At 44.3% G+C, this 13,262-nt stretch overlaps 1 protein-coding gene across 2 annotated transcripts in view; it reads left to right on the forward strand.

Moving 5' to 3' along the window:
* Nln (neurolysin) overlaps nucleotides 1-13,262 on the forward strand; it is a 92,326-nt gene that overhangs the window by 23,483 nt on the left and 55,581 nt on the right. For both annotated transcript variants that reach the window (XM_034523464.2, XM_034523465.2), the window contains one exon: nucleotides 10,375-10,634. In XM_034523464.2, coding sequence (XP_034379355.1) covers nucleotides 10,375-10,634 — 260 coding nt within the window. The remainder of the gene's footprint in view (nucleotides 1-10,374; nucleotides 10,635-13,262) is intronic.

A 13,262-nucleotide genomic window follows, 5' to 3' on the forward strand; every position in this document is an offset into this window, starting at 1 on the left:
CAGAATTGAAGAAGGACTTTTAAGGATGCGATTCTAAGTTCATTAAAATCCAGTTCAAGTTAGACACCGATATGATAGTAGAAAAACCATAGTGCAGTGTGATTACCTGATGGTAAGGACAGAGAAGGTAGCTGGTTGAGTGGTCTTGAGCAGGATCTTTAAGATGAATTGCAAAAGGATTAGAAGGTGGACTTTTGGTGAAAGACAATTGAATGGATAGATGAGGTTTCCTGTTAAGGTACTTGCTCGGGGGCAGGAGTTCTTGTAGAAGCTCACCCGAACAGCTCTTAGACTGGGACCCCTACATGTGCAAAAGACTCCACTGTATGTTCACACTGCACTGTTTCCTCCTGATGGCCACCCTTAGTCTAAGATGTGCATACACCTACAGTGCTGTTCATTTCCAACAAAATAGGCTCAGGGAGCCTTTTGAACAAGGAAATCTGGGCTCCTAGATGTCTGGAACATAGCTGTGGGGGTGGGTGGCAGCTCTGACTGAGCTCATCCCTTTCGACCTCTTGAGCTGAATGTAGGTATGGTGAGGCCAAAGTAGGGCCCTGGAAGTACAATAGCCAGGCCTAAGGGTAAGGTGACAGAGAAGCCCAGCGGGGTGTGGAAGCACAGGGACGCACAGAGTGAAGGTCTAAGGGATATGGCCAGGGGAGCACCACAGCGGTCCAGAGTGAGAGCTGGGAAGATAGGAGGTTGTGGTAAAGGACAGACTGCTCTTACCATCTCTGAAGAGCGGCTCCAAGTAGTGGTGAGCATTCTTAAGGTAAGACAGATCACAAAGATGAAACTGAAGCTCATCCACTCCCTGAAGCCTCTCCAGCATGACCGCACAGCTTAAGACGGGGAAGACTGGGGGCCAGGAGAGGACTCAGAGGTTCTGAGTGTGTACTGCTCTTCCAGAGGACTTGAGTTCCCAGAGCCCACTTGTAATTCATAACTGTCTACAGCTCCAGTTCCAGAGATCCAGCACCCCTTTCTGGTTTGTGCAGGCAGTGCATACATGTGATATTCACAGAGACATAAAATAAAGAGGAGTAAAGTCTTTCTTAGGATAAATCTTTTGAAAGTGGGGGTAAGGCTCTGTGGTCTAGTCTCAGAGCCAAGAGTGCAGGTTGGGTGCTGAGCTGATGAGCGATAAAGCAGGAAGGCAGCAGCCTGGGCGGACTAAGAAGATGACCTGGAAACCCTCAAAGATCTAAAAAATGTGTACCTTGTTGAGGTCTGGTTGCATAAGGAACTTGAGAGAATGAGTTACTTCATTGGTGGATAGAACAACCCAATCATCAGGAATTCAGGTGTGTTTGTCACCTCTCTGTCACTATGACAAAGCACCTGAGGCTCTCAGGATCAAAGAAAGAAAATTCAGAAGTTTCAGTCCCCATTGCTTGATCTGTTACTTTGGCCTTTCACAGCACAAGCACATGGTAGTGGGTGTGTGTGGCCGAGGAGGTGAAGCCCCTTACTCTTCTCTGTGGTATACTCCTTTACTGTTCACTTCCTCTGCTACTAGGATAGGCACCCGATAGAGGCAGGAGAAGAAGGAAGGATTTATTTTGGTTCACAGTCCAAGGTGGAGGGGACGTCATAGCAGCCGGGGGGTGGGGAGTGACTGGCCACACTGCATCTACACTCAAGAAGCAGAGTAGTTGATGCTGGCACCCATCATGCTTTCTCCTTTATATGCAGACTGGGACCTCAGCTATGGAATGGTGCCACCTATACTTAGGGTGGGTCGCCTCACCACAGTCAGACATGCTGTGAGGTTGTAGAACTTGTCTCCCTGACAGTCAGTAACCATCACATTGCATTTACTCACTTCCTTCCCCTGGGGCTTCTCCTAAAGGGTTTCCAACTCCCCAACAGCACCATGGCATTAGAAACTAGGCCTTCAGTTTAGGGCGACATTTAAGACCTGTGTGACAGCCTGCCAAGATGTCACATGCCTAAATCCCACTTGGAAGTTGTAAGAGCCCTTGGAAGGCTGAGGCAGGAAGATCATGAATCTGATGCTAGCCTGGGCATCATAGCAAGGTCCAGGCTAGCTTGGACCACACAGAGAGATATGTTTCAAGAAACAAAAACCAAGAGTTAATCTAAATCATAGCAGCTAGTTTCTGTTAGGACACAGTGGGAATGAAGTGCTCTGAGCTAGTCTGGGGGAGGGGAAGCTCAGAGAGAGCTTCATCAGTTAGGGCACAAAACACTGAGGTTAGGGACAGAATAGATGGCACGAAGGGACAAGTAGAAGGGCCTGGTGAGGTAGCTCGGGAAAAAGGAGCTTGCCACCAAGCCTCATGGCCTGTGTTTGATCCCTGAAACCCACATGTTGGAAGGAATGAACCAACCTCTACAAGCTACCCTCTGTCCTCCACAGGACAACGTCAGCTGTAATGGTGCACACCTTTAGTCCTAGCAGGCAAGAGGCAAAGACGAGTAGATCTTTGTGAGTTCCAAGCTAGCCTGTTCTATATAAGTTACAAGCCATCCTGTTTCAAAAAAAAAAAAAAAAAAATGCTTTTGAGAGTGCTAGGGAGATGGCTCAGATGCTAACAGTATATGCTGTTCTTGCAGAGGATGTGTTTAGTTCCCAAGACCTAGTCAGGAAGCTCACAAACTACCAGGGTATCTGACCCCTCTTCTGCCCTCTTCAGGCAGCACAGGTGTGTGTGTGTGTGTGTGTGTGTGTGTGTGTGTGTGTGTGTGTGTGTGTGTGTGTGTGTTTGTCTGCTTGTCTGCCTGTCTGTCTGTGGAGGCACATGCACACACAGTTTTTTTTTTTTTTTCAATTAAATCATGATTGTAAATAATCTCATAGGAAAAATAAAGCCGTATTTTATAACACCCACATCTATACAATACGTGCTTTCCCACCCTTTCACCAAGAGCTGCTGGTTTGTATTACCTAGTTGTTATACTTCCTGAAAAGGACCAATTCCTTGAAATGCTTGGCTGCTATTTCTGTTCTGATCATGTTGTCAGTGCCTTTCCCTGTTGCTCCCAGGAAGGACACAGTCTTCTCTTTGTGCCGTGTTCTTGAAAACAATGTTTGCTCATTCTTATTTCTCAGTACTGTAAGAACTGGGTGGAGGTTTTAACACCTGGAGTGACTCTGCAAATGAGCTCTCCCTTCTTGTCTTTCCCAGCGCTTTTTCCTTCCAGAGAAGAGACACAGGACTTGCTTGGAGAAATGTGAAATTGTATTTCACAGTTCTTCGTGTGTGTGTGTGTGTGTGTGTGTGTGTGTGTGTGTGTGTGTGTGTGTACTGGGGACTTGTTAGGAGCGTGTGAAGTAATGAGATATTTGAGAAAAATCCAGTGTGGTTTACACTACAAGACAACTCTTATAGTAGTAACTGAGCAGGTTGACGATAGAAACTTCAATGTCTAAAGTGAGTGCTCAGGTGAAAGGTGACAGATCTCGGGAAATATGGTAGCCAAAGAAACCTTGGCAGGAGGAAATGGTGGGCCTTCAACACACTTCAGAGGCTGATGAATCTAGGGGGACAAGATGTTTGCAATTAGTAACCAGAAGAACTGTGGCATGCTCACCTGTCCTAGCAAAAATGCAACCTGGTGACCCCTGTCCATGTCTGTTCATCTTCCCTCCTCTGCCTGAGTACCTCCTTGGTTTTATGGGCACAGGGTATCTTACCCTCAGACATAGACCTTCCTGAGGCACCTATTATTTCCTCATTAGAAGTTGCACACAATCTTTTTAAAGTTCGGTGAAGAAAAGATACAACCGAGAAGGACAGAAGTTATGAAGAGCTTGGACTTCTGCCAAAAGAAAAAAGAATTATTTTAAATTAGACAATAAGGTTTCTGAGTTGTCTAGATTATGGTTTTCAAATAACTGCATTTAGTAACTCCCATGGAACAATGCAGGCTCATGCTGTGCCTCCTGCTTTCAACTTTTATAGATCTTAGGGGCAATGCTCAAAAGTCCTCACTAGATTCTCAAAAGAACAGTTTCCAGAATGGCATAAGGTATGCTGTTTCCTACCTAGGAGCTCTCTCAAAGGCATCAGAGGAAATAATACACCAGCATCCAAAACACTGAAAGAGTTTGAAAATGTCGTGTAAGGAAAAAAGATGGCTATAAATGAAGGTAGAGAGGAGAAGCCGGGATGATTCAAAGAGAAAATACTTAGTCAAATATTTAAAATATTGGGAAGCTACCCATCTCTGTTGTCTTCCTCTGGTGACAAAAATGATAAATCCTGAAAGATACTAAGATGAAATCCAGGGTAAGAAAAAGAATACCTGACCTACCTGACCAACAAAATGGTTCAGCAGGTAAAAGTGCTTACTAAGTACGAGCTTGACCAAGTTCAATCCCTGGAGTCCATGTAAAAGTCTGGATGCAGGAATGTACATCTGTAATCCCAGTACTTCTGTGGAGAGATAGACACAGAGCAGGGAGATTCACCTGGGAGCATGCAGGCCAGCCAGCCTGGAGTGCACAGTTGCAGAAGTAGAACCATCAAGAGGGACCTCATCTCAACAAGGTGGGATGCAAGAGCCAACTCTGGGAAATTGTCTTCTGACTTTCATGTGTGTGCTATGTCACTCGGGTGCCTGCACACAGGCACTAAGGAAATAAATATTTTAAAGGAATATAAAAAGTAGAAAAAGGAATATATATAAAAGTAAAATGCTTAATGTCCGGCTGGCTGTAGCATTGTGATTTCTTCTTTTCTGGTCCCCCTGAATTCAGGGGAAAACAATGTGTTTGAGTGGGTAGCTTTCATTAGTTGCAGCGGGGACCATGCAAAGTTATGTCCCTTTGGCCTGATGGCAGCATTGACAATCTCAGTTAAGCTTCAGGATCTAAGTAAGAACCGGGGAAGGTTTCCAGAGGAAAATGTCTGATGTTATTTCATTTTAAAGCTCTTTAACAATAATGAAAACTTGTTTAGAACCACTGCTTTGTTCAAGGAATGATAGGAGAGCAGAAATTCTATATTTCAGACAGCACTCTTAGATTTGCCGTTCATGTACCCAGCAACCCCAAGGCCAGCCTTTCAGTTGTCCAAGGACCTCAGCAGACGCAGTCAGTCATGGTCATGGCTACATTTGTCTCAAAGTCCTCTGCTCTCTGTAGCCATGAGGGGTCGCAGGGATAATTATTTTAGAAAGATAAAGGCTACAATGAATAACATATTTGGGCCCAACATGAAGCACGGAAGAGCCTCTCATCCTATCCATCACTCTGTATACTCTGACCTCTACGGGACTGAGTATTGCTGCTGCTCCTCTTCCTCTTCTTCTTCCTCCTCCTCCTCCTCCTCCTCCTCCTTCTCCTCCCTTCTTTTTTTCCAATTCATTTGTTTTCCTTTACGAGTTAGGATTCTATATGAAGCCCAGAAATCTAAAACTGGACTTAAACTGTTTTAAACAATAGAACAGATTTATTGGCTCACTGGAAAGTCTGGCTCTGGGTCAGGCTTCAGAGTGAGTTGATCTACGAGTTCAGTGAGATCATTAAATATTTAGTTTCTTCTTTTATTCTACCACTCGGTTCATTTCGTTGCACAGCAAATCCTACTCTTTCTCATAGAATGGCTGCCAGTTACAGTCAGGGCACAGACATCCTCAGCTTCAGGGAGGGGTGAGAATGGGAGCATTCTCTCACAGCAGTCCAAGTGTATGTTCTGGGGTTAGAGGCATTCATCTTAGAACAACTTGGACTGTGGGGTGGGGTGCACTGGGAGGAAATATTTGCCAAGCTTTTCAAAGAATGTGGGTGAATTTCAGGATGTATACGAATCATGTAATGCTTTAAGAAGTCCTAAAAGAAAAGAAAAAGTGTGTGTGGCTTTGAGCTAGATGAATGGCAGGAAGCCCACGCACATCTGAGCAACTACTGTGCTCTAGACTTCAGCATTGGTGTTTCCCATGCATAATGGGACCCAGCTTTGCTGTAGTCAGCTGTAGTCAGCTGTAGTCAGTCAGCTGTAGTCAGCTGTAGTCAGTCTGCTGTAGTCAGCTGTACTCAGTCAGCTGTAGTCAGCTGTAGTCTGCTGTAGTCAGCTGTAGTCAGTCAGCTGTAGTCAGCTGTAGTCAGTCTGCTGTAGTCAGCTGTAGTCTGCTGTAGTCAGCTGTAGTCAGCTGTAGTCTGCTGTAGTCAGCTGTAGTCAGCTGTAGTCTGCTGTAGTCAGCTGTAGTCAGCTGTAGTCTGCTGTAGTCAGCTGTAGTCAGCTGTAGTCTGCTGTAGTCAGCTGTAGTCTGCTGTAGTCAGCTGTAGTCAGCTGTAGTCTGCTGTAGTCAGCTGTAGTCAGCTGTAGTCTGCTGTAGTCTGCTGTAGTCTGCTGTAGTCTGCTGTAGTCAGCTGCAGCTCTTCCTTTCTTTTCTGGTCTCTACATGAAGAAGATATTTCCTCTATACCTGCCCCCTTTCCACACCCTATAGTGCAAAGTATGGGACAGCATAGGTGTCTTTGCTCCCTCCTTGCCACATTGGCCTGCAGGACCACTCCAGACCAACATCTCCACCATTGTCCAACACGCCTGCAGAGCATGTGCACAAGGCCCTGGGTTGATCCCCAGAGCAAAGAAACAATCCTTTGAGGCTCCCAATGTGGCCTTAGCATTCTGTGACCTGCATTTGCTGTCCTCTCCATATTTAAAGACTTGTTTCTGGTTTTGTCTTCCTTCTGCTCCCAGGCCCAGCCAACAAGCGGCTGACTCCAGTGTTCACATAGACAGTCTGTCCAAACTAGACTCCGTTATTTCTGCTCTTCAGATTTCTTACAAGAGCCAAACATTTAAGGGAAATTCCTTGAGGCTTACACTGCTTTGGTTTTGAGTTCATTTTTTTCTTAAAGTTTTTTCTTATTTTTCTGTCTCTCTATTCATATCCCCCCTTCTCTCTCCCTCCCTCCCTCCCTCCCTCCCTCCCTCCCTCCCTCCCTCCCTCTCTCTCTCTCTCTCTCTCTCTCTCTCTCTCTCTCTCTCTCTCTCTGTGTGTGTCTACATACAGATGCCCTGAGAGGCTAGGAACCAGAGGTCTGGGATCCCTTGGAGCTGTAGTTACAGGCAGTTGTGAGCTGCCTGGCATGGCCATGTGGTGGAAACTAACTTGGACTCTGGAAGAGCCGCAAGTGCTCTCACCTGCAGAGCCATCTCTCCAGCCCCGCCATTGAACTCATGTAGTGGTTTACTGTCACAGCGCTGCTTCCATCTGCCTGCTCCTGTAACTAAACACAGATTGGAGCTTCCTGTTTCTTAAAGTGCCCTGTCCATGTTTTATATCCCGTCCCCTGAAGCTGTAGGGAAACTGTGTTCTGTTATCTTCTATCTGTTAATTGACTGAACATGTTGATTCCAGGTAAAATCATACAAAGATTTCTTTTCAGAACATCAGTGCAGTTCTCCATGCCGTTTGCTCAGCACAGGCTTTTTAGGTTATTTCTTGAGATTTCTCACCCTTCTCTTGTATATTACTATAAACTGAGTCTCTTTTCTGATTTATTGGTTTTTGTTGTTGTTTTTAAGTATGTGTATATTGTGTGTCTGAGATGGAGGGATGTGTGCCTGAGTACAGTATCCACAGAATTCAGAAGAGGATGTCAGAGCCCCTGCAGCTGGAGTTATAGGCAGTCATGATCTGCCCAACACAGGTGCCCAACTTAGAGTTTCTGCAAGAGCCATAGGTGTGCTTAGCTGTTGAACCCAAACTGACTCTTTGATTTCCAGTGTTAGTGTTTTAAGGATTAAGAATTTTGTGACATACTAAGTAATATGAATTAAGAAGACTTCTTAACTTTTATATATTTTAGCCAGTTTTTTACATTGGCCAGTTTTTTTTACTGGTGTTTCAGTAACTGCTGTTTTAAATGTTTTTAAAATATTTTCTTTATCTCAGAGAAAAACAAATTATTTTAATACATTTAATTAGATAAGTATTTAAATTACACCTTAATACATATGGACAGGTTTTGGAACAGTCTTAATCTTATTCCACTGAAAACAAAAGAAGTAAAAATATAGCAGAAAAACAAAGTGCCGGCCTTGAGTGAGCCTCAGCCAGTTTCGAATAAGAAATGTTGTGGAGAAAAGGTGAGGCAGGTGGGTCTCTCCTGTCCTCGGGTGTAGCTCTTTGTGCTTGGCCCTTTGGCCTTCGACTCTCCTCACTTCCTTAGCCACTGTTTCTCGTTTCTTGCAGACTTTCCTCCTCCTGCCTCATGCCCTAGCACTCCCCACTCTTGGCTCTGGCCAAAACCAAGTACTGCATTTTTTTATCCATCTCGCACTGAGACTCTTGCTGTCTGCACGTTGACTCTGGTGCACACTCACTTCCTGTCCATTGCTCACTTTCATAGTCCCCTCAACCCCAGCTTGGCCTAGTCCTCATGCCTCACTGACAATGTGAAGTCAGTCCATACTTCTTGGGCCAGCTCAGCCATCCTGTCAGTGTACTCCTGTCAGTACACCCACCTTTGAGATCAGTGACTTCTGCTCTCATACCTGTGCACATGTAGCATATCCGTAACTTGCCTTCTCTTTCTTCTACAAGTCTCTTGCTGAGTTCTCTCTGAAACCTGAGCATTGCCCTTGAGTCTTTCCCCCTTGCTACCTTCACACCAAGACATATTGTCTCTGCCTCTGCAATTTCCTGTCACTGCAGTTCTCTCATCTTCCAGTTCAGTTTCTCCTAGTCAATGGGAGAAACAGGTGCATTCTCTAAGATATACAAGCTGGTCACATGTCTCACCCAGTGAAACCCGGCCTTCAGAGTCAGTGTGAGAGCAGCCGCTGGGTGGAGGTCAGTGGGAGCACAGTCACCTTGCATGCTTTGCCTCCAGCTCCAATCTCTAGCTCTGCAGAAAAGACAAAAGCAACTAAAACAGCCCAGCCTCAGCCCAGCCACAGAGTAAGGATGTGTGTCTCTACTGAGTCAGTCTCAAGGCTCCACATTGGCCACTTCCTCTTTATCCTTCAACCTTCTCGGTCACATGTTCTTTGCCTTTGGCTAGTGTACTTGCTCACTGATGTTTCATACCATCCGCTGTGGAGTCTTTCAGAGTTCCCTCTGCCCTGTGTGCTCTGTCTTAGTGCCCATCACCAAGCAGTGCAACTTCACTAATCCCTGTGGCTTCTCTTCCTTATTAGAACATCAGGAGCCTGGGCAGACTGTCATTCCATCCTCAGGGCCCCTCACAGTGGTACATATGGACCGTCTGTTGTGGGCAAATGACCTTAAACATGTGAGTCAGCCTCTGAGCCTACGCTCCTTCACTGATCAACAGGGAGAACTACTCCCTAAGGCTAGTTCTGGATCCTGTGAGATAAGAGATAAGAGAAATTAAGCTTAGCATAGTGGCTAGGAGTGGGGTTCTAGATCCATACTGCCTGATTTCTAATCCCAACTCTCACTGTGTGACTCTGTGTCACACAGGTTACACTGGGCAGAAGACTTGATGGGCTTTGGTGTCTTCATCAGTACATGAGAATGACCACAGAAAGTGTCTCTGAAGGCTGCTGAATGTCTGAGTTTCACCATGTGGAAAACATTTTGACCAGTGTCTAGATATTGACTGTGCAACTGTTATCTAGAAAATATGACCTTTTTATTTCTAAGCTATAAAATTGGGACAAGGGTTGAAGCTGGAAGAGGAGAGGAGAGGAGGGGAGGGGAGGGGGAAGGGAAGGGGGAAGGGAAGGGGGAAGGGAAGGGGGAAGGGAAGGGGGAAGGGAAGGGGGAAGGGAAGGGGGAAGGGAAGGGGGGAAGGGAAGGGAAGGGAAGGGAAGGGAAGGGAAGGGAAGGGAAGGGAAGGGAAGGGAAGGGAAGGGAAGGGAAGGGAAGGGAAGGGAAGGGAAGGGAAGGGAAGGGAGATACTCATACAAGCCAAGTGTCAGTGTGTTTAGTTGGAATGTCTAAGGAAATAGGACTGGTCTTCTTACTGACAGTCTTTGTTTTATCACAATGTGATATCTCTAGCAAAGACAAGTTAATTTTACTAATTTTACTTCTGTAGAATTATGAGAGAGATTGATCTAACATGAAAGGAGTGTATTTGTAATGTTTTTTAGTAAACCCTATAATTTTTTAAAATATATGTACTCTAAAAAACTAGCACATGAAAGATTAATTTTTAAAGGACAATTATTATGTATCTGACAGCTAACTTTCTTCTGTATGATTTCATATATTCAAGTCCACATTTGAATGGTAAAAATTCTACTAAAACTATAATTATGCAAGAAAATAAGAAATACTACGTAATATTTTCACTCTTTTTTTTTCCTTTGGGAAAGGGTTGGAATTTCCTTTTGAAATCTGATTGCATTATACAATTTAGCTTTCCGCCAACAGAAGTCCCTAATTTCTATTCTTTCCCCCCCCCCCAATTCTTTTTAGAGCTGGTGGTTCCAGGATTCGGCTCAGAATGACGTTGGGAAGGGACATGACATCTCCTTTTCAGGCCATGTCTTCCTACACCGCCATGGGCAGGAATGTTCTCAGATGGGACCTTTCTCCAGAGCAGATCAGGACAAGGACAGAGGAGCTCATAGCACAGACCAAGCAGGTGTATGACACCGTGGGGACAATTGACCTGGATGAAGTAACTTACGAGAACTGTCTGCAAGTGCTGGCCGACATAGAAGTGAAATACATAGGTGGGTGCAGATGTGCGCACACCAGTGTTCTGCTGTGCTGGAATCTACAGCCATTTTACCCTGGTCTGAACAGTCAGGTACCCAGTTTTGCAAGAAACTGATCCTTTCACAAGGCTGATTATTGCTTGGAATTAAATTACTTAAAGTCTGTGCGCCTCATCAGATGCTGCACGGTGTGTACTCCCCTGACCCTGTTTTCTGTACGTCAGAGCTGCTAAGAGTCTCATGCCCTTGCTCAGCAACTCTACATGTAGAAATTCATTCTAAGAAATAAGAAAGACAAGATTCGTACGTAAAATAATGCATACATGGGTACTGTTTTCATATCCAAGGCTCAGAAACCAGCCTTAAATATCAGCTGATATAGAAACACACTATTGTAGAATTAGGGACACAGTTTGCTGGTAGATAAATGATCAAACATCCATCCACTGTAACTCAATGTAGCCATTGAAAGCATAGTTTTAAAAAGTATACAACAGCCTAGGAGAAAAGCATACAGAGGGAACCTGTGATCCCAGCATCGAGGTGACTGAGGAAGAAGGATTGCTGAGAGTTTAAGGCCAACTAGTGTTGCATAGTAAATATATGGCTAGGTGGGGCTGCAGACCAAGCCCTCATCTCAAAAACAACAGCAACACATACAGAAGAAAATGAAAGAAAATATTCATGATGTTATTCTCTAAAGCAGAGCCACAGGTTATATGCATAGATGCAGAGACATTTTTCATTGGGAGCTAGCTCACATAAGTGTGGACAATTATAAACCTAAACCATGCAGGGTAGACCTGTAATCCTAATTCCCTGCTATATGACATATAAAGGCAGTCTACTAGAGAATTCTGCCTTGCTTTTTGTTCTAGTCAGACCTGTAACTAATTGGATGAAGCTACTTGCCTATGGAAGCCAATGAACTCCAGGTTCACCTACTTTAGTGGTGGTCTCATCTAAAATGCCCCCAGGTCTGCTCTTAAAGTCACTCACTTCAATGTTTAGTGTCTTGAGTCATGAGTTGTTTACAGCTGATTTTTCTTTATTCATGTCTCATCTTTGTCTGTGTAATTTAAGCACATCCTTAGACTTATACAAGTAAAGACTCACTCTGCTTACCTCTAAGAATGGGATGTATTTCTATAGGATAGGTGTGACTACAAACTGGATAGCAGAAACATTTCTGTGTGTGTTCTGGAAATTGAAAGGCTGTCTAAACCCAGCATGGCTCATTCTTCCCCCTGCTAGCCCTTAATCACCCAGTGTTTGCTACCCTACTGCCTCTGACATAAGGACATGGTGTTTTCTCTTCCCTCTGTGTCTGCTTCCATATCAATTCCTACTACCAACTTCCTCTCTCTGGTTAGTGGCTACTGCCTCTTCTAGGGCCTAACTATAAACTCCTGAGTGAAGGGTCTGCTTTTCCTTTCTGTCAGACACAGGGATAACAGGCTTTTCCAGCAGTGCAGGTTTGTTCTTGGCTCAGGCTCTCTTTTCTTCCTCAATGACTGTCCCTTAGCCAGCCTCCAGTGTGTGCGCCTCACTGGGAAGAGAGAAGACAGTGAGGAGGGGAGAAGGCATGAGCTCATTTAAAAATGACTCTTGAGTCCTGGGTCTCTTCAGAAATGAATATTTTAAACATATATAGAAGTTGTGGGATTCGATATTGCTCTCCATAACTTTATCTTTATGAGTTAACCACCAAGCCTCTGAGGGAGTAGATGTCTCAAAACTAACTCCTTGTCTGCCTGTTCTGGGGTGCAGGCCGGAGTAGCTGTGTGTCTGTGTTTGTCTGTGTCCAGCCTGAGCACAGACAGCATTGTTTATAGCTTGGCAGGGAAAATGAAGTCTGTTTCCAGATTTCTGTGGTAAAGGAAGGAAGGAAGTGGTCTTCGGTGTATTATTGTTCAGGATTGCTTCCAGTTTTAGGCTCCTGCACTTCACGTTGTTATCCGTTTAGGTTCTTGAGAGACTTCAGTTACTCTTTAGTTAGCAGAAATTGTAACTATATTATTACCTATAGTTGTAAAATAGTGCTCTATGAATGAAAAGTTTAATCTGTGCCACATTTTCCTTATCAAATGTAAAGTTATACACAAAGTCAAGTGCTTAAGTATAATTACAGTATTTGATTTTTTTAGGAATGTGTATGTGGAGCTGGGGTGTGGCTCCGTGGTAGAACTGTGCATTCATTCTGCTATTCCTGTCATGTTTTAGTAGCTTTATTGGTAGCAATGTTTGAAGAGGACCAGCGTGAGTATGGTAGTATTTTAACTGAGCTGTTTCTTACTGAATAAAGCATAACTTATGTCTATTCTATATTGCTTATATAATTTTTACTAGTTTTTAAAACAGGTAATATTCTGATGGTAAGCCCGGACATGTTTACCAATATTCTAAACAGTAGGCTTAAGTGGGAGAATCATAAGTTCAAGGCCATTCTGGATATATAGTGAGACTCTATTTCAGAACAAAATAATGCTGGAGAGAGTAGGTATATTTCTTGTCATAGAGTAACTAACCACAGCCATCCCTGAAAGCTTTATAGTTACTGCTGTTTCACTGATTACAGTATATGAAAACACAACAGCTGACTTTAACATGTGAACACGAGAACAGACCTTTAGCACCACCACG

This window comes from Arvicanthis niloticus, chromosome 19 (genome assembly GCF_011762505.2).
Source record: "Arvicanthis niloticus isolate mArvNil1 chromosome 19, mArvNil1.pat.X, whole genome shotgun sequence".
In the NCBI taxonomy this organism is placed as follows: Eukaryota; Metazoa; Chordata; class Mammalia; order Rodentia; family Muridae; genus Arvicanthis; species Arvicanthis niloticus.